The sequence below is a fragment of the Anabrus simplex genome, chromosome 14, assembly GCF_040414725.1.
Source record: "Anabrus simplex isolate iqAnaSimp1 chromosome 14, ASM4041472v1, whole genome shotgun sequence".
NCBI classification, from domain to species: Eukaryota; Metazoa; Arthropoda; class Insecta; order Orthoptera; family Tettigoniidae; genus Anabrus; species Anabrus simplex.
The window spans coordinates 81,771,712-81,792,863 of record NC_090278.1 but is presented as its reverse complement, the minus strand read 5'-3'; the positions used below and the strand labels follow the sequence as shown (position 1 = coordinate 81,792,863).

General features: G+C 38.8%; 1 protein-coding gene across 1 annotated transcript in view; it reads right to left on the bottom strand.

The window, feature by feature from the left end:
• Nucleotides 1-814: 814 nt before the first annotated feature.
• LOC136885751 (protein Mpv17) overlaps nt 815-21,152 on the bottom strand; it is a 40,066-nt gene continuing 19,728 nt past the window's right edge. Inside the window, exons 3-5 of the mRNA XM_067158487.2 lie at nt 18,954-19,187; nt 9,784-9,904; nt 815-887 (exon numbers count right to left, since the gene is read on the bottom strand). Coding sequence (XP_067014588.2) covers nt 9,785-9,904; nt 18,954-19,187 — 354 coding nt within the window. The 3' untranslated portion in view covers nt 815-887; nt 9,784. The remainder of the gene's footprint in view (nt 888-9,783; nt 9,905-18,953; nt 19,188-21,152) is intronic.

Sequence of the window (21,152 nt, the reverse complement as noted above, 5' to 3'; positions counted from 1 at the left end):
CACATTGTTTTATGAAAGTTTCTGATCTCGGAGTTAATTTTCTCAAATTCAGTGGCTTGTGTAATAAAAAAATAAACATTTGGAATTTTCTTCACAGTCTTCTGAAAGTAACTCGACAGTTTTGTGATACTCATTCTCTTCGAAATACTTAAACGTCTCAGCCTGTTATTGGCCCGACACAGCTTACACCTTGGGGCATTGTTTTCCCTTTCTAATTTCTGTAATCTCGAAATAGAAGTTCAGAAATCCGTTTTCAAACAGGGAAGGAGGCAGGTCTTAACCCTCCATAAATGCAACCTGGATTTTCTAGCAGTGGATGTAAGTACTTTCGATGTTCGAAGGAAACTCTTCCTTGACTTCAGTCGTTGCGAGTGTGGTTCTTGTCTATACAACTATTTCTTTAAGGAGGTCCAGTAGAAAACTACTGTGTGATCAAATGAAGATTTTCAAACTAGTGCATTCAAATATGTATTTCTTTGCCGTCATTTAATATCTTGTATTTGCCTAATTCGTGCCAAACTGACGGGAGCTTGTTGTAACTGGCTATAACCCACTAATTATAAACGTCATGTTGGTCTGGCATCCGGGATTTTTCATGCACTGTCTTAGAGTATACCCTGTGAGAATTTTCGGAGTACAGCGCTGATTCGAATCCACTATCTCCAGACATTTCAGTGTCGTTTCTTTTTGCCGCATGCGCTATGTGTAGGAAATTGAACTGCTGAAGAAATAAGACTCTCTTTTAAGTACATAAATATATTTATATATACACATTTCCAATGTTTATCTGACAACATTTACAATATAGCTTAATGCCTGTTTCAGTCCCAGCTGTGATGAAAACTGCACTTCATTTCTTATCGTTCCCTTTTAAGGCGTAGTCGCAACTGCAACAAGAAAGCGAGACAAAATATGATCGTGCTGTATATTATAAGTAGGCTTATATCCTCGTCAGAACCAACAGCTACGTTAGAGAATAAATACAATGATACCTCAAAAGTATTGAAATGTACCATAAACGGAACAGGAACAGTAGTCAGGTTGTGTGCGGAAAGGCTGCCAGAGGTGAAAAATTTTCCCTTCCTTTGGCAGCTTAATTTCATCTGATGGAAGGAACGAAAAGGAGATAAGAAGAAGAAGAGCACAAGCCAAAGGAGCCTTCTATAAGAAAAATATCACTTCTGACGTCTAAGACAAACTACCATAGATGTTCGCAAAAAATATACATTAAAACATTTGTATGGAGTGTTGGACTGTATGGGTGGGAAAGATGGACTCTGATGGAGAGGAATACAAATAAAATCTAGGCATTCGAAATGTGGTTGTGCTAAAAATGCCCTGGACCATTAGGGTAAGAAATGGAGAAGTGCTGAGAAATTTGAATGAAAAATACCAGCTGGTAAAAAGATTATAAAGTAGAAGGAAGAGATTCGTAGGTTACCTGCTAAGACATTCAACCTGTTGCACCAATCTGATGGAGGGAAGGATGAAGGCCGAAAGGAGAAGAGGAAGAGAAAGAGAAGAATTTATGACGGACATCAAGAATGGTCAGTAAAGAAGTTAGCATTGGAGATAATGCTGCCCACCAACCATGTAAGGTTGAGGAGATAAAGATCACTTTGTGTAGGAATCTATAAAAGTAGTTCCTTTTTCTGTCACTAGGGTTCGCACGTATCATTTTCCCACATACATTGTCCTCAGGTCTTTGATATTTCTAACGTGCTGTCCGTTTATATGATCAAAATAATATATAGGCCCTATATTCAGAACAATATCGTGAATATATCGCTCATCTTATTCATGAACGAATTCTGCGTCCGAATCTGTATCTGTAGGTAGAACAGACTTGCAAATCAGCCTTTCAGCGATTTTCATCTGAAAATAACTCAAGGAACGAATGCCGGATTTGGGTATGATGCGCAAAGGTATCACCCAAATATCACTATAAAATTTGTCACAAATGGAACATAACAATTGCTTTTACACATATCAAGTGAAAAATCCCTGGCAAATTAATAAATACCGTCTTTATTTGAGAAATATGAAAACAGACTTAAGGCTTGTAGACAGGACTGGTTTATGTCGTACTACGCTGCTGGTGCCGTCTTTTGTCACTTTCTTCAGGTCCAGGGCTAGCACCGTGGAATGGGAGTGCTATGTCTGTAAATTCTCATTATCTTTGGCCAGTACAAACAGCAAAATGGAGGTCAAAAGAAAAATAGCATGATCCCTGGACCAATAAATCACTAGTCCACTGAATTTTTCTTGTGTACATTGGCCATACCATTTTGTCGCCTATTAAATATTGCATATCGCGATACAATTCATGAAATGATGTCATTGACAAGTGAAGAATGAAACGAAAGCAAAGAACTTCAGTGAACACAGATATCACACACGAAATTGTTCTAAGTGTAAGACAAAAGACATACGTGTGTCACTGTGAGCGCAACACCAAATGTACTTGTAAAGTGGTAAAGTACGTATTAATATTCTCCAAAAAACATATTTCTTAATTTGCCAGGGATTTTTCACTTGATATGTGTAAAAGTAATTATTATGTTCCATTTGTGACAAATTTTATAGTGATATTTAGGTGATACCAATGCGCACTATACCCGCCGGATTTTTTAACCTATAGGTCCAAGAAAGACCAAGGAAAAGCTGCGTAAAAACGACAGAAAATCTTCTGTGTTATGCAGCATCTTCGTCCTTTACACACAGGGATATCCAGGGACGTGGTGACAGCTCAACCTTCAGCCCTGTTAAAAGGCCACGGAGAGGTTAGTATAGAATCTTTCAACAGTCACCAATGAGGTTATAAAATCAAGCTTTGAGACTACAGTAGGCTTCAACCAAAACAAAATTGTTGGGAAATTCTAATTACATTAATATTCAGATATTGAAAAAACGTATTTGTCCTCACGTGTGGACATAAGGTCTGAAGAACATAAAATTAACCAGTTAAAACGTTCATCTTTTATTGCTTTCTAAATGATTAATAAAAAGTAAATCTGACTTCCCTTTCACATAAATAAATAAATAAATAAATAAATAAATAAATAAATAAATAAATAAATAAATAAATAAATAAATAAATAAATAAATAAATAAATAAATAAATAAATAAATAAATAAATATACCGCAGAATGCATGTTCTCTGCGAAAACCGGTGAAATAGAAAGAGAGAGAAAAGGGGAAATATTGACGAATATATGGGGACCATTGCAAGCGGAAGAAGGAGAGTTTAGAGATAGGAGGAATAAAAATCTAAACAAGGGCGAATAAAATGAAAGGATGTCAGACAAGATCAGAAAGAGGTGAATTAATTTTTTTAGGTCACATAACGAGGATGCATAACAGTAGATTGACAAAGCGAGTGTTTGACCATGTGTTGACAACCAGTGGATCGAAGAAGTAAAAAAAAAAAGACAGAGATTGGATTAGCAGATAATATAATAAGACAGAACAAATTTCAAAAGACTGATACAAAATTTTAAGGGTTTCCAGGGGGAAGGAGGGAAGGAAGAAACAGCAAAGTGAAAGGATGAAGAACTACTGGAAGTCAAGGAAAGGAGGGTCAAGATGAATGCACAGGATTATTCTCCGTGGTCCTTAGATGGCCGAAATCAAATGAAAGAATAAATAAATAAATAAATAAATAAATAAATAAATAAATAAATAAATAAATAAATAAATAAATAAATAAATAAATATAAACAATTCACAGAGATGGTATGTGGATGAAGAGACCAACTAAGGAACTATACAAATACAGAGAGAGACTCACAAACATGATCAAAAAAGGCCGACTAATGTTCTATGGGCACCTACATAGAATGGCCAGCAGCAGACTCACAAAGAGGATTTTTGATGTAGCTAATAGCTCAATAAAGAAAAACAATTGGCTGAAAGAAATAGAAGATGATCTACAACAAACAGGTATCGACAAGGCAATGCTAAATGAAATAAACATATTCAGAAATAAAATTATGAATCCGAAATTTGAAGTAAAAGAGAGTAAAAAACAGGGAATGTATGGATGAACAAAGGAAACAAGAACACAGTCAAAGAATGAAGAGACTTTGGGAAGAGAAAAGGAAAAAAAACACAAGACGAAATTGAATAATCATGTAACATTCAAGTTCAACCACTGTCTTAATGACAATAATAATAATAATAATAATAATAATAATAATAATAATAATAATAATAATAATAATAATAATAATAATAATAATAACTAGATAAATAAATAAATACTAAAAATTGACTCATGATATTGGACAATAATCAAGCTCCTCAAACAGCCAGGACTGGATACGTTACGTATGCCTCGTGTCGAAAATTAAAGCAACAAAAGGAAATTTTAGCCCTTGCGTGTCCATTTGACCACCTAATACTATCAGGTGTAGTAATGTGTAAACAAGTAATTACGTGACGGTAACATGTAAACAAATTATACTACACCCGTAATCTGTCCGGCAATTCGTTGGTACAACCATGAAAGCGATGACGTCGGAGTCCTTATCAGTGAAAATATTCAGTTTTTATTTGTTTGTTTTGCTTGTGGTAAAGGGGATAGTCTCGTAACTGAATTTTTGTGATTTTTTTGCTTAAATATGGTCATTCATATAGGTACCTTTATAATACGAAAGGGTTTTTGTGAAATGCGAAAGAGAAATGTCAGCCTCTGTGGTGCAGTGGTTAGTGTGATTAGCTGCCACCCCCGGAGGTGGCTCTGCCACGAAATTTGAAAAGTGGTACGAGGGCTGGAACGGGGTCCACTCAGCCTCGGGAGGTCAACTGAGTAGAAGTGGGTTCGATTCCCACCTCAGCCATCCTGGAAGTGGTTTTCCGTGGTTTCCCGCTTCTCCTCCAGGCAAATGCCGGGATGGTATCTAACTTAAGGCCACGGGCGCTTCCTTCCCTCTTCCTTGTCTATCCCTCCCGATCTTCCCATCCCCCATCAAGGCCCCTGTTCAGCATAGCAGGTGAGGCCGCCTGGGCGAGGCACTGGTCATCCTCCCCAGTTGTATCCCCCGACCCAGAGTCTCAAGCTCCAGGACACTGCCCTTGAGGCGGTAGAGGTGGGATCCCTCGCTGAGTCCGAGGGAAAAGCCAAACCTGGAGGGTAACCTGATTAAGAAAGAAAGAAAGAATACTAAGCTGCAGCTGAGGAGTGGGCGTGGCATCATATGACCTGCTTTGAGTTACTCTGTAGTGTTTGAGGCGGTTGAGGCGCTGGCCTTCTGACCCTAACTTGGCAGGTTCGATCCTGGCTCAGTCCGGTGGTATTTGAAGGTGCTCAAATACGCCAGCCTCGTGTCGGTAGATTTACTGACACGTAAAAAGAACTCCTGCGGGACTAAATTCTGGCACCTCGGCGTCTTCGAAAACCGTAAAAGAGTAGTTAGTGGGACGTAAAGCCAATACATTATTATTATTATTATTACTATTATTATTATTATTATTATTATTATTATTATTATTATTATTATTATTATTATTATTATTATTATTATTATTATTATTATTTAAACGTCCATAACTGTATCCACCTTTATGGAAATTTCTCAAATTTTATATCATTAATTAATACAATGTATCGTCCGGCTCCACGGCTAAATGGTTAGCGTGCTGGCCTTTGGTCACAGGATCCCGGGCTTGATTCCCGGAAGGGTTGGGAATTTTAACCATAATTGGTTAATTCCGCTGGCACGGGGGCTGGGTGTGTGTGCGTGTCGTCTTCGTCATTATTTCATCCTCATCACGACGCGCAGGTCGCCTACGGGAGTCAAATCAAAAGACCTGAATCTGCCGAGCCGAACTTGTCCTCGGACACTCCCGGCACTAAAAGCCATACGCCATTTCAATACAATGTATCAAATGATTTGGTAAAAATATATTTTAATATTATTTTTAGGATTTGTTTAACAGTAACATTTATTCTAAAATTTGTTATCGTGTAACTTGGACCAGGTGATAGTGTAATTTGGACTGGTAAATATTAACACTTATACATTATTTAATGAATGTACTGTGAAATACTAAGCAATACAATACGACACTATGAATTTTGGTCATCACTTTTGGCATGTAGGACAATGATAAAACAATTCATCCTGGATTTTGGCGCAGTTTCCATAAGCCTGCTTTTTGCAACTATTGCATTGAATCTAGTCGACACCATAATACTTGCCATATACACCACCGTCAGTCAGCTCCTCAACTGTAATCACGTAGGCTGAGTGGACCTCGAGCCAGCCCTCAGATCAAGTAAAAATCCATGGCCTGGCCGGAATCGAACCTGGGGTCAACAGTTAAGAGGCAGACACGCTATCCCTCCACCGCGAGACCGGACTCAAATTTTAAAACAATTCTCTTAGAACCACCAGTAAAACTACGAAGAAACGTAATTACTACAATTGTCTCAACGGTCCAAATTACACGGCAAGCGAAGATTTAATCAAAACTAAATCATATACAAAATATTTAAAATGTATGAAGAAACTATGTTTAAAATATTTCATCAGAACTTGTAAAAACTAAACGCCCTCTTGGATGAAAAACTACTTCAAGTACACTTACTTGTCACTGTATAAACTTACAAGGAATGTCAGTATTTAGATTGTTTTCCTCTTCCCTCTTCAACCGTAAGTCCATTAGCAAAACAATTTCGAGCTATCGTCGGCTGTCTTGCTGACCTTGCTTCAGACAGGGGGTGAAAGAAAAACACATGGCACTACAGCCCTTGAAGGGCCTTGGCTTACCAAGCGACCGCTGCTCAGCCCGAAGGCCTGCAGATTACGAGATGTCGTGTGGTCAGCACGACGAATCCTCTCGGCCGTTATTCTTGGCTTTCTAGGCCGGGGCCGCTATCTCCCCGTCAGATAGCTCCTCAATTCTAATCACGTAGGCTGAGTGGACCTCGAACCAGCCCTTAGGTCCAGGTAAAAATCCCGGACCTGGCCGGGAATCGAAGCCGGGGCCTCCACGTAAGAGGCAGGCACGCTACCCCTACACCACGAGGTCGACAGACAGGGGGTGACCAAACTTCAAAAATACCGAACATATTATCGGTCCAAATTACGCGAATTTCCCCTACCATATTTGTATACCTCTAGCTCGGACATTCTTTACATTCTTCTACTTACATACAAATATTGATACCTTTGACGATATTATTGTTGTGGTGTCCTTACTGGACTGCGCGCCACGCGCCTACGTCTGCGGTTAACACGCCGGAGTGCAGCGCTGGATAATGACGTCATGTCACCGTACAGTATATATATATTTGCTAGGGGCTTTACGTCGCACCGACACAGATAGGTCTTATGGCGACGATGGGATAGGAAAGGCCTAGGAGTTGGAAGGAAGCGACCGTGGCCTTAATTAAGGTACAACCACGGAAAACCATTTCCAGGGCTGCCGATAGTGGGATTCGAACCTACTATCTCCGTGCAGGATGAGCTGCGGGACTTGTCAAGTTTTACATGTAGGCATCCTTCTATTTCCGCCTATGTGGTTTTGTCCTGACTCTTATTACCCGATTACACCGCTATTGATACCCATCACCACATCTAGCTTTCATTATGTCCACCTGCTGCATCCATCCGCGGAGGTGAGGAATTCTCTTGTTCCACAGCTCCAGTCTTGCCTTTCTGGTGCGACAGTAAGCACCTCACAAGTCCTCAGGAAGCTCTTCCAGGATCTCAGCCGTTGCTGGGGAGGATTAGGTCCATGCAGCGTGTGCGAGCAGTTATGTTCCACTGTAAGCTTCTCCCTATTATTCAGTTGAAACGCTATATACTGTATGCACTGTGGTGCAAGAACTTCAACCGGCTGATCCTTTATGTAGGATTGGATTTAGAGACTGGATTTTGAATAAATTGATCCCACTCTCATTCTCTTCTCAGACGAAGCGTGGTTTCACTTACGCGGGTGCGTAAATTCTCAAAGCAGCCGATATTGGAGCGCCGAAAAACCCGATGTGCTCCACGAGGAACCTCTTCATGATGAGAAATTAGGGGTGAGTACTTTAAAAGTGTATTCGAATTTATCAGACACTCATTCTGGCTTGCTCTCGTACTGCCCGTCCAGCGGGAAAGGATAGTTTGCCGGCCTCAGCCTCGCTTCAGCTGCGGTTTTGCGTTAATTGGATGACTGGCACCAAATACAGTAGAGACAATACGCGACACTTACGGATTTAGCCTTGTTAAAATGGGAAACAATTCGACGGTGGCGCTCCTAGTGACTTGACCTGAAAAGTCGCGCTAAATTCAAATATCAATGGAAATGCATATACGAAAATGAATAAATAAATTACGTCTAGAAAGAAAGTATTATTGAGATATTAACTTCGAAGTTGCTAAAGCAATTCTGGATAAGTGAATGAAGAATTATTTAAAAGGTTATTATTTAAAGACTGAAATTAGACATATAAACAATGTGTGAAATGGACTGCTGTGAAATAGGTTGATCTTTCACTTATGCATTACTTTTTTTGCTTCAGCATTCCTGCTTGAACTTTTACGGTTAGATTTGTTATGTTTCTCATTTAAAAACATTGTATCATCACCTTAAGATACTTGTCAATAAAAATATCGGCACATTTCTTACACACATGATGCAATGAATTAACATTTAAAAGCTGGATAATTTTCTTCTTAACATGAAGCCTACTAACAGAAAGGAAATCTATAAAATCCCGGCTTTAATCTGAGAAGAGGGATAAAAGAAAGAAAAGTATGAAAATGTTGTCGATAGTGATGCTTTAAGGAATATTTATGTACAATTAGAGTAAAAATATAACATACCCTTGGCTGTATAATCGAGGATTTCTAAAGTCGCTGGGCTGGAAATGATCTGAACAGATCTTATAATTCTTATATAAGCGTAACGTCCCTTTCTTCTTGTACACCTTATCCAAATCACTTCTGTGACATTTTAAAACCCACAGATCACACCTACAACAACACATCGGTATTGAAGGTTAACTGCTGCACTATACAATAAAATATGCGTATTATATTTTAGGCCAGTTAAAATATGGGCCGAGCGGGTCAGAAGATTATGAAGCACTATAAAAATCTCTTTGTCACTGGAATAATATATATGCAAACACAACATTACTTACATTTTCTTGTCACGAGGGGAACGGAAGAAAGATCGCGCATTCTTCTCTACTTCATAGTTACTGCAGTCAAACACAGCACATACCTTTCCCTTCATGTTGAGAGGAGATATCAAGGAATGACACACGCTAGTATTTAATTATGTCAACTCACTGAAAACGCATAAACACCAAAAACTTCACACACAAATACACGTGCTCTTATGAGAGAATCGGTAGTTCTCAGGTCTACCCGCTAGAGAGAGCTCTAATAGCTGTCCCTCGATATCTCGCTGAGTGTCGCGTATTGTCTCTACTGTATTTGCTGGCACTCCGATTTTTAAGCTCGAATTTTGTAAAATAAAGATGTGAGATATACGCGTGTAAATATGGAAAATAAGGCACATCTTTGAACATATTTTAAAATGTTAAATATTCTGTAAATTCAAGTTTGACACGATATTTGACCCAGCAGGAGAAGGTGATGCAAATATTCCGATATTATTTTAGTTTCCCGTTGCACGAAACGTTTCCACACTCCGGTTTCTATTCATTATCTTCTATCTACTTGATCCCATCTTCAAGCTCATGGCGTTTGTAACATAAATGTTGAAACACTCTATATAGAACATTTCATATTTTGGATAGAAAATTAAATGGACCTTACCTTATGAGAAGAGTTTCAGCGATAAATAAGTGTTCCACATGATGGCAAACAGCTGACTTGCCATCAAGTTGAATCTGAGTGGGACGAATGAAAAATTGATGAATAAGAACAAGGGCCACACCTGTGGATATATGGAATTAAATGTTAGATTTCTGGCGATAATTATACTAACAGATCTATTATATTGAGGGTGATAAAAATACAGGGCAAAATTTTCAAGCATAATGTTCTCGTATGTAGGGAAGAAAAATATATCAGATCAATATGGGCCTGAATATGTTTGCAGCGATGATCCATTGCATTATGACCACCCAGACCCGGGAACATTTAGCGCGCTGGAGCTGAGATTCTCGGCAGCCCTGAGGATGGTCTTCCGAGGTTTTCCATTTTTACACCAGGCAAATGCTGAGGCTGTACCTTAAATAAGGCCACGGTCGCTTCCTTCTCACTCCTAGTCATTTCCTATCCCATCGTCGACATAAAACCTACAGTACCTAACAAAGTGTTAAGACCACCAGCGAAAATCAGTTAATGAACTCTTGAACCTATATGTATGGTACCAATAGGTTTACAAATATTTTTGGCTTAATCGTGTTGATATATGACTTATGAAAAGGAATCGTTGAAAAATGAAGTTCCTGAGTTACAATTTTTTAAAAATCTGGAGAACCTATGAAGGTACCCCAATTTTGGGTAATTGTAATCACAAAGACGCACACTCGAGATGTTGTCAATTGTGTACATTGTTTTATTTACAAATTACATACACACACACATTAATGAACCACCATCTTGAACAGAACACTTGACTGCCACATTAGCATATCAATCAACTACCAACACAACAAAATCACAACATGAGTTCACACACTGATCGACTAAATCAACTCAACTCCCTAGACGGTCCTTTATATACCTTGCCTGGACAGGCTTCTAGAAAAGTATGACACAACATGCTTTCTCGTATCTTCTTGAGTCTCCAATAACCTATGTGCCAATGGATAGAACATTCCGTAAAACTCGAGTGATAAAGGTGCGTTGTTCTAGACTATTACTCCGAGTTACACAACATTACATTGGATTTAGACATCATATTTACAGGTAATAATAAGTTTTATGCTATTAATTACGTGTTCTTACATCACGTAAAGTCGTATTAATAAACATACGGCAGAAGTATCGTGACATAACCTCACATATTCTGTTACACAAGACAGATCATACAACACACAAATAATAAATGATACGACACGATTTATACCAAACAAAGTCCGTACAGACAACTTGTCGTACATAACTACCTAGATAATAATAATAATAATAATAATAATAATAATAATAATAATAATAATAATCATCATCATCATCATCGGTTTGCCCTTCCAGCGAGCCGGGTGGGGTGTTTGAAAACGAGCGTCTTCCAAAGTTGCCTATTCAAAAAAATTCCTTGTCCAAGACAGATTTCCAATTCCATCCTCTTCTCTCCACGTCTTCCCTCAGTTGGTCCATCCATCTTCTTCTTGGTCTTCCAGCTGGTCTTCTACCTGTTATTCTCTTAACATGCCCAAACCATTTAAGTCTAGATGACCTAAGTCTTTCCTCCATCGATTCATTTAGACCTAAGTTAGATCGGATCTCATCATTTTTCACATGATCAAGTCGGGTCTTTTGGAGGGCAGTTCTAAGAAATTTCATTTCACAGGCTTGAATCCTACTCCAATCCTTTGATGTTAGTGTGCAGGTTTCCAGATAATATGTAAGGATGGGAATGAAATATGACTTGTTCAGGGTAAAATTCATAACGACACCTCATAATTAATAATAATAATAATAATAATAATAATAATAATAATAATAATAATAATAATAATAATAATAACACCTACTAATCGAGCTCGAAATTTCCACTGTTTACCCATAGGTTTAGAGAACCGTTTCCAAGTTCTACTAGTCCATAACACACTTGCATCGGGATGTAAAGAACACCTTGTTCACTAAACTTCCGCAGGTAATATGGCTACTTATTTTTTTATATAAATACCTGTCCAATAGAGTGTATATTTCCGCAAAAGCCAAAAATGAAAGTATTCCAAGGTAGTTTTCCTGCATTTTTTAATGACACTCATTTCCTAGTTCAGACGGTGACTGTAACCTCACAGGTAAGACACCAGTCAGCGATAATTCTCAATCTGTAACATGTATCGATCTCTGCGAGCTGTTGAGCAAAGCCTGTACTACGCGAGGAGCCTAAGGGTAGAGACACGTAGAACGCTGGTAAGCGGCAACAAGCGAGAGGAAATATAGCCTCGCTTTCAAGCGTAGCCGAACATAAAGGAAGCGTTTCCGAGCTTGTCGGAACTCGCAGTCGGCACCGACCAGCGAACAAGAAAATTTCAAACATTTATTTACCAGCTTCCAGCGCGCTGGTAGTCGCCTGGCGGAATGCGTGTTTATTTCACGTTGTGACAGTACATTTACTTTAATTCAGAGACATGAGCGCGGTTGACAGCGAAAAACTAATAGCTCCCGTATGAGAAAGACGTGCTAAATGGGATAAGAGTGTCCAAGATCATTTCAATAGAAACTACGTCGAAAAATCTTGGAAGGATATCAGCCTTCAAGTGAAAATTAAAGATAAGTGTCTTGAAGTCGATTTCTTTAGTCTGCTTATTTTCGAAATTGTTTTTTTAAATTAATAATAGCGTATTATTACAGTTTACTAGAAGTTAATGAACCTTTTGCGGAATAGCAGGTTTCCCGAGAGATCCGCTTCTCTAGTTTTTATATGACAAATTATTGGGGTTAATAATTATTGACCACCGGCCATCAATCTTTACAACGCAGAAATATCTTTCACCGTCAGAAGTTCCAAGCAAACTGGCGCTGGTTTCCAGAATTCTACGAAGTTTGGTGACGGTAGCTCATTCCTAAGGTCTTTCAAGTTTATATTATTAAATGCGATATTTCAAAAAAAAATTCCCAGAAGAAAAGAATCGTGTGATCATTTCATCTTTCGGATTTTACGCCAACACACAGTCTATTGGACAGTTTTGTAATTTAGTGAACAGGATGGTCTTTACACCCAAAAGTGGTTCTAAAAGGTTCTAAAATGTTCGAAAAATTATAACTCTTAAACTTCATTCTAATTTCAACGGTTGTTTTTCATAATGTGTATATCAACACTAATTAGCCACAAAATATTTTGCATAGAAGTTCATACAAGAAATGTTGGACCAGGTGGTCTTAAATTGTTTGTTAGGTACTGTATCTGTGTCGGTGCGACGTAAACCAAATTGTACCAGAATAAAAGTAACTCGTGGCGTGCTTATAGCATGGTATATATGGCAGGTCTACAGGCTTGCTGTTAGTAGTGTCTCAGGCGTCAGAATGGTGAAAGCGGACGATGTCTCCCAGTGTCATCGAGGGCAAATTGTAAGGGTACGGCGCTTTCGTAACAACAACTTGTGGCCTGCTCTGTTGTGAGCATGTGGTGTAACGATGGGTAAATAACCAACGATTCGTGTGTCATCAGTGGCTCGTTGATGCCAGGGGTCAGTGGAGGCTGTAGCGAATTGTTCGGAGCGACCGCGCGCATCAGATCGACAAGACGCCAGCAGGTATAACAGCGATGACTAGGCCAATTATTGCCCAGCACACAGTTCATCGAACACTGCCGCGGATGGTATTGCGGAGTCGACGATCCTGTGCTATCAGTTGATCACTAGCAGATGACTCATACACACCTGTCTGGAGGGTGAATCGACTGTTGACCAACAGAAGATGGCTCTTGACCAATAGCATACTTGTCTCATGAAAGACCACACGTGACCTCAAAATCATGCCGGACGTTATCGAGGGAATTATGAGATCTATACACCCAATGTTGACTTCACTCTACCGAAAGCAGCTCGTGTTATGGGAACAAAATCATTGTCACTGGACTCTGGATGATTGGAGAAAGATCACCTGGATTGATAAATCCAGATTCATGGTCCATCAGGTCGACAGCCGAAAGCGTGTACGCTGATTTCTATCGGAGGCTACTGCACGTGTTTGCAGGCTGGTGGAGGAGGTTTGATGATCTGGGTGAAGTTTTTATGGAACACACTGGTACCCACTATTCCCATACACGAATACCTAGCAACAATCCGGTATCTGGACGTTACTGGGAACCATGTACATTCGTTCATGTCAACAATATTCCCTGATGGGAACGGCTACTTCCAACAGGACAATGCATCATACCACACTGCCAGGATTGTGAGAGACTGGTTTGAGAAACATGATAGTGAATATGCCTTAATGCCCTGGCCCTCAAACAGCCCCAATTTGAACATATGCGGTTCGATTTGGAAAAGCGGGTTCAGGCTACATCACCACCACCCAGTAGTATACGCCAAATAGAGAACACCTGCTGTTGCACTTGTACTAGATACCTTGTTGAATCGATGTCTCACAGAGCGGCCACGGTTCTGAGGACAAGAGGTGATACAGCATCGTATTATGTAGGTGGTCCTAATGTAATGGTTCAAAGGTGAAGATTCTCAATTATCCAATTTTCTAGTTGGTTATTTTCTGATACACATTGTTGTCATTCTTTAAATCCAGTGGTCAAGATGACAAATTTGAGGCAAATACTACTTTATAGGAAGAGAAATTAAGGCTTGGAGTAATTTACTAAAGATGTTCGATATATTTCGAACTTCTTTGAAATAGTTCAACAAGAGGCTAAGTAAACAACTGATAGGGAATCTGACACCTGGACGACACACAGTGCTCCCAAATGCCGTAAACCTGGCCAAGAAGTCAGTCCGAAACGTGCACTATTTTTCAAATACAGCTATATATAAACTTGCTGAATTCGAATCTGACATAAAACTTTGAGAAACAAAATGGCGGACCCAATATGGTGGACACAAAATTTTAAATTAATGTCATACTAGAGGACCCGTACTGCTCCTAGTTATAAGTAAGTCAGATAACTCGTCTTTATATGACTGTCGTAGTCATATTGCTCTGCCTGCCGTTTTCAATAGTTTTATGAACAATTAATAAGAAGCCGCACTTCGTAGTCAGAATTCATCCATTCTGACGTCATGCCGTCTGTTTGGTAAAAATCTATCAATATACTCGCTTTCATATCCTGTAGTTCTTGATTTAAAGCTTGGTATTGTGTCGTAGAAGGCAATGGTAGCTTTAATCGCAGTTCTTATAAATAGAACGGTTGTCTTGTTGTTTTGTGAGTGTCAAAGGAGCGGTTTTTGCCAGACGGAGAACTTTTAAAACATTTACGGCCTTCACTATTTCTAGTGTAGCTAGGTTATCCTTCGATAGGTGTTCCCAGATAATGTCTAAGGCGTATGTCATGATGGGGTCTGTTTGTACGTAGACTTTTTCTCTTAGCAGCATTTAAGGGAAGTTAGGACTGACTTTATAAAAAATAGTAATTATTGATAGAATTGAATGAAGATTGGTTTATGGTCTCCTTATGGTGAAATAAAGCCATATACCAATTTTCAGAAGAAAAAAAAGGCAACAGAACTTTCTGAGAAATTAACACATACAATTTAAAAATTTTAAAAATCGATAAGCATAAAAAATATGCTCCAGCTGAACAGTTACTTCAAATATCACATTTAAAACTGGTGTACAGGCACTTCAAGGTATGGAAAGAATTTTAACAGAGAGAAAGTCTGCATATGTAGTCCATGAATGTGAGGAAAAAATGTGTTTTATGTGTTTATGTTTTTCTCAAATTATGCTTAAAAATACCCCTTTGAAGGCTACTATCTTTTAAAGTATCAACATTATGAAACAGTTCTTCTGTTAATATCAAGACAATATAGGTGTTAACAACCCATGAAATTCTCAAGGAATTTGAAACCAAACTGGTTCAGCTGGAACATTTTAAATACTTGAAAATGTATATATGAAAAAAAAAACCACACATTGTCGTAAGTAAAAGCTAGTGGATGGGGACTCAACCGGACATTTAAATGTCACGCTAGTACTTTAAAAATGGCGGAACTAAAAAATACCACCGCCAAATGATCCGCAGAAGTCCGGCGTACAATAATATGCACAAATTGAAAAATCGATCATTTTTACTTTTTCCACCAAAAACTCAGTCCCAGCCTCCCTTAAGTTATTAGGAACGCTCTGCCATCTGTTGAATGTATGTGGAAGCTGGGAAATGTTGAATAATCAAAGAGTATCTAGCAGGGTATAGTATTCTGCCGTGATCAGAGGAAGTGTATACTCTCTGGTTTGACAGAACTAATCAAACATGGCTGCATGCAATGACATTACCGTTGCCTACGTTATAATACAGTTCTTTTTATTTAGGATATACTTTACTTATTGACATATACGGCCATGCGAATACAAGGGGGCAAGACCGCGATCCTAGCGGCTGAATGGTGAACTAGGAAGCAACCCGTTTCCACGAGTGCATTTCAAGGCCTTGTATAATAGCGTAGGCAACGGACATTACTAAGGATGAAAATCACATATATCAGATCTTAGACCCTATGCAACCCGCTAAGTACATAATGTATTGCGGGTTAGGGTAAGCCTTCGCCTGCAGCTACTGGAGTGAACATTTAATTATTTTATGATTACTCAAAGTTGGCTGAACTTAAAGACCTATCAATATCTCATAATTCCCTGGCGTGTAATTCCGGAGAGAATAAAACTAAAGTGATGCAAAATCGGTCCAGAATAACTGGTTTGATAGAAGGCAGTTTGGGTTTAGGAAAGGTTATTCCACTGAAGGCCAACTTGTAGGATTCCAGCACAAAAGAGTGACTGAATGGGTGGCTCAGTTTCTAGAAAATAGAACTCAGAGAATTAGAGTAGGTGAAGCTTTATCTGTCCCTGTAATAATTAAGAAGGGAATTCCTCAAGGCAGTATTATTGGACCTTTATGTTTTCTTATATATATCAATGATATGTGTAAAGAAGTGGAATCAGAGATAAGGCTTTTCGCAGATGATATTATTCTGTACAGAGTAATAAATACGTTACAAGATTGTGAGCAACTGCAAAATGACCTCGATAATGTTGTGAGATGGACAGTAGACAACGGTATGATGATAAACGGGGATAAAAGTCAGGTTGTGAGTTTCACAAATAGGAAAAGTCCTCTCAGTTTTAATTACTGCGTTGATGGGGTGAAATTTCCCTTTAGGGATCATTGTAAATACTAATATTAATATAAGGAAAGATCTTCATTGGTGTAATCACATAAATATGATTGTAAATAAAGGGTACAGATCTCTGCACATGGTTATGAGGGTATTTAGGAGTTGTAGTAAGGATGTAAAGGAGAGAGCATATTTGTCTCTAGTAAGACCCCAACTAGAGTATGGTTCCAGTGTATGGGACCCTCACCAGGATTACTTGATTCAGGAACGGGAAAAAATCCAAAGAAAAGCAGCTCGATTTGTTCTGGGTGATTTCCGACAAAAGAGTAGCGTTACAAAAATGTTGCAGAGTTTGGGCTGGGAAGACTTTGGAGAAAGGAGACGAGCTGATCGACTAAGTGGTATGGTCCGAGCTGTCAATGGAGAGATGGCGTGGGAGGATATCAGTAGACGAATAAGTTTGGGTGGTGTCTTTAAAAGTAGGAAAGATCACAATATGAAAATAAAGTTGGAATTCAAGAGGACAAATTTGGGCAAATATTCATTTATAGGAAAGGTAGTTAGGGATTATAATAACTTACCAAGGGAGATGTTCAATAATTTTCCAATTTCTTTGCAATAATTTAAGAAAAGACTCGGAAAACAAGAGATAGGGAATCTGCCACCTGGGCGACTGCCCTAAATGCAGATCAGTAGTGATTGATTGATAACGGGCGGACGGATTTGCCAAATCTGTTTTTTGTAAACTATTTTAATATGTAGATTATTAAAAATAGGAAGGTAAAGATTTTTGAGGTCGCTGACTCTGAATTTTGAGTTATCTTTTTGAAAACAATATGGCGGACATAAATTTTAAAATAATGCCATATTAATGAAAGTAGGTAGGTAAGAGTTTTTAAAGTCACTGATTCTGAAGATGGACGTCCTGCGATTTGTGCACTTATAGATGGCTCAGTAGAAACCTCGGTAAAATGAACGACAACGTCAAGCCACAATCCATGTGTTGTCAAGAATCTGTCGTGCATTCTGTTACATTGTTATAATTTCGTTCTGAATTTGTTGAATGACTTCCTTAACTCAGCCTTGAATTTGTCGGTCAGAGTAAAAAATTGTTCCTTGTGACTGGACAAATGATTCTCGACCTGTTCTAAACATTGTCTTTCATTAGAAGAAATACTGTATATCTCTTCTACGGAGAGAGACATTTTTTCGCCCTTTCATTACAACTTTATGAAGAAAAAAAAACGCATCAATGTTTAAACTATTTGGATTGGCAACATATAGTATAAATTGCTCAATTCATTAATTTAATTATTTTCAATTACTTATTTAAAGAATTATTAAATAATGATAAAAAACAATTTTTTTACTTAAAATAAAAATAGATAATAACAATGATAATATAATTTCACCAAAGGTAAATTAGGATTTTAAAATGGTCAAGAATGGGCACCCGATTTATTGTGTAATTTATAAAAAAGTGATGTCAGAAGGAGCGAATATTACAGTTATGGCGGGAACTTTTGGGACTTTTAACTTATACATTATTAAACTTTTCTTACCAACACTTTTTAGGCTACTGTATTTTAATTGTGTGAATAACGTAATAACAATTACATTTAATGATATTTTGTTTACTATATACAAATATACTTACTTTTAACAGTTCTTTCTGTGATAAAATCAGTCGTAGTAAACTTACAGGCACAAACATTCGACGCGGTCGAACATAAAGCTCATTGCAGCCTTCTCACACGCTGAGCTCGACCTGACTCTTTGCGTGAAGTTATGAAAGTCGTATGCTTCTTTCGAACGTTTTAAAGCTCATTTATAATGCTGCAGTTACCAAGCTAAATATTTATGGTCATTAAAGTCCCCAAATTGAAACTTGACTTTAGAGACGTTTGGCCAGGTTTTTCGGCATTTGGAACCATTGTGCGACAGCCATAAATGAAAATCAGTGAGGATACAGTTAACATAGTTTCTGAGAATTGACGCTGTAAAGAAGTTGCTTGTGATACTGACCTTATAGTTGGCTAACAATAAACTGAAGTAGTTGTTCTGGAGGGTTTCTTTGGTCTTCTCCCATTCATTACCGATCAAAAACCCAGAAATTACCATGACGGCTGCCATAAAGACAGGTGCAAACATCAACTGGTCCGCCATCACCTTTGCTAAAGCCTCCTTTCGCCTGCTATTCATCTCTAACGCTCTGATGTTGCGGTCAAGGAAATAATACCACCGGCCGACGCAAGGTCCCTAGAATTAACATTAAAATGAATCAGAAATTCAAGAGAGACCTAACGACCATTTGAGATCAGTAAAGAATCACAACACAGTGATAAAAAACGAAGATAACTATCTTTCATTGAGTTAGAATGAGCACATTTTACACAGGATGCAGAAGAAGGGAGTGTTAGGTGGTTCAAACACAAGTATTGTGAACTGAGTTAACCTTCGGTCTGCGGTGATTAGTTTCGGCTGCTTATATTCCAGACGCTCGAGCGTTGAAGAGCCACGCTGTTTTTGCTGAGACACTGCACGTCTTCCTCGTGTCCTTCCGGCTGTCTGTCGTCACTCCCGCACATCGTGCCCGAGAAGCGCCGAGAATTTTCCAAAGAATGCACGGATCATTATTGCATCGATATGAATTGTGCCGTCAAGTTGGAGGGAGACATTTCGAACATCTGCTCTGAGGTACTTTACGTTTGTCCCTTTTCTTTTCCATCATCATCATCATCATCATCATCATCATCATCGTCATCATCATCAGGAGCAGTTTTCAACAAACCTCTCCATCGCTTTCTGTCCATCCATCACTTCCCATCTGTCACTGTCGTCCAGTTCCCTCCTGTTGCCTCGATGCTCTTCTTTACACCATTCAGCCATCTGTCTTTCGGTCTTCCTCTGGGTCTTCTTCTCTTCAAATCCATTTCTAACATCTTTCTTCGTATCCTATCTTTTCCCATTCTCTTAACATGTCCATACCACTGCAACCTTAATTTTTGGATATTTTCCTGTAGCGGTATGTCATTTACCATTTCCCGAACTCCCTCATTTCTTACTCTGTCCAGTCTCGTGAAACCTACTCGACACCCTTGAGACTTCATTTCCACTGCTTGTATTCTACTTTTATCCCTCTCCTTCATCACCTACGTTTCTGATCCATACGCCAAAATTGGCACAAAGTCTTGTAGATAATTCGTTTGCATCTTTGTGGTACATCCCGTTTTCTTTTCTTTGTGTGCAGCTAAAACTTAAACCAAAAGCAAACAGTGTGTCACGTTTTTACGCTCGAGCGTCTCGGAGGTTGGCAGCCGAGCCGAGATCTTTAAGCACGCGTAGCGCCGAATCTAATCACTTCAGACCTATGGTTCCTGTATTCACAATACTTATATTTGTGCCATCTATCACTCCTTTAATTTATAAAGCGAAGTTTTTCCGAACCCTGTATACACGTGACTGAGACAGAACAGCGCTTAGTACGTTGTTCGGGAAGGGAAACTGATCAATTTCCGAGAGAAGAGGTCCATGTCCGAAACTGCGTTGTTTTGGGCGTTGTTGGCGTTAAATTGCGACAACACTTCGGATATGACGATTGTTGTGTGTTCCATATGTTGTCAAGAAACCTCCTCCAAACGTAAAAACAGCATCACAACGTGCATTAAATTACAAAAGAGGTTCAAATTTTCGACCTCTAACTTGATTACAGAGCCTTCATCGGAGGTGCAGAGATTGAGTACATGGTCAAAGACGTGTGGCTGTGTGCTGAATATTCCAGTCGCTACGGGGATTCATGCGACGAGGTCCTCCTTTGACGATAAACGAGTTTTGATATCACCCCAAAACCATAATCTTTTACAATGTACGCCTTTCTCTGCACCAAAGATGTGCTCGTGTTGGACGTCGACATTTCGAAGCACTTTTGTACTTTAATGTAGAAGGCTTAAAGGAAGTAGATGAATATTGTTACTTGAGTAGTAAAATGACTAACGATGGCAGAAGTAAGGACATAAAATGCAGACCACCACAAGCAAAGAAGGCCTTTCTTAAGAAAATAAATTTGCTCACTTCGAACTTTGATATAGGAACTAAAAATATGTTTTTGAAGACCTTCGTCTGGAGCGTGGCATTGTATGGAAGTGAAACAAGGACGATAACTGGCTCAGAAAGAAAGAGAATAGAAGCTTTCGAAATGTGGTGTTACAGAAGAATGCTGAAGGT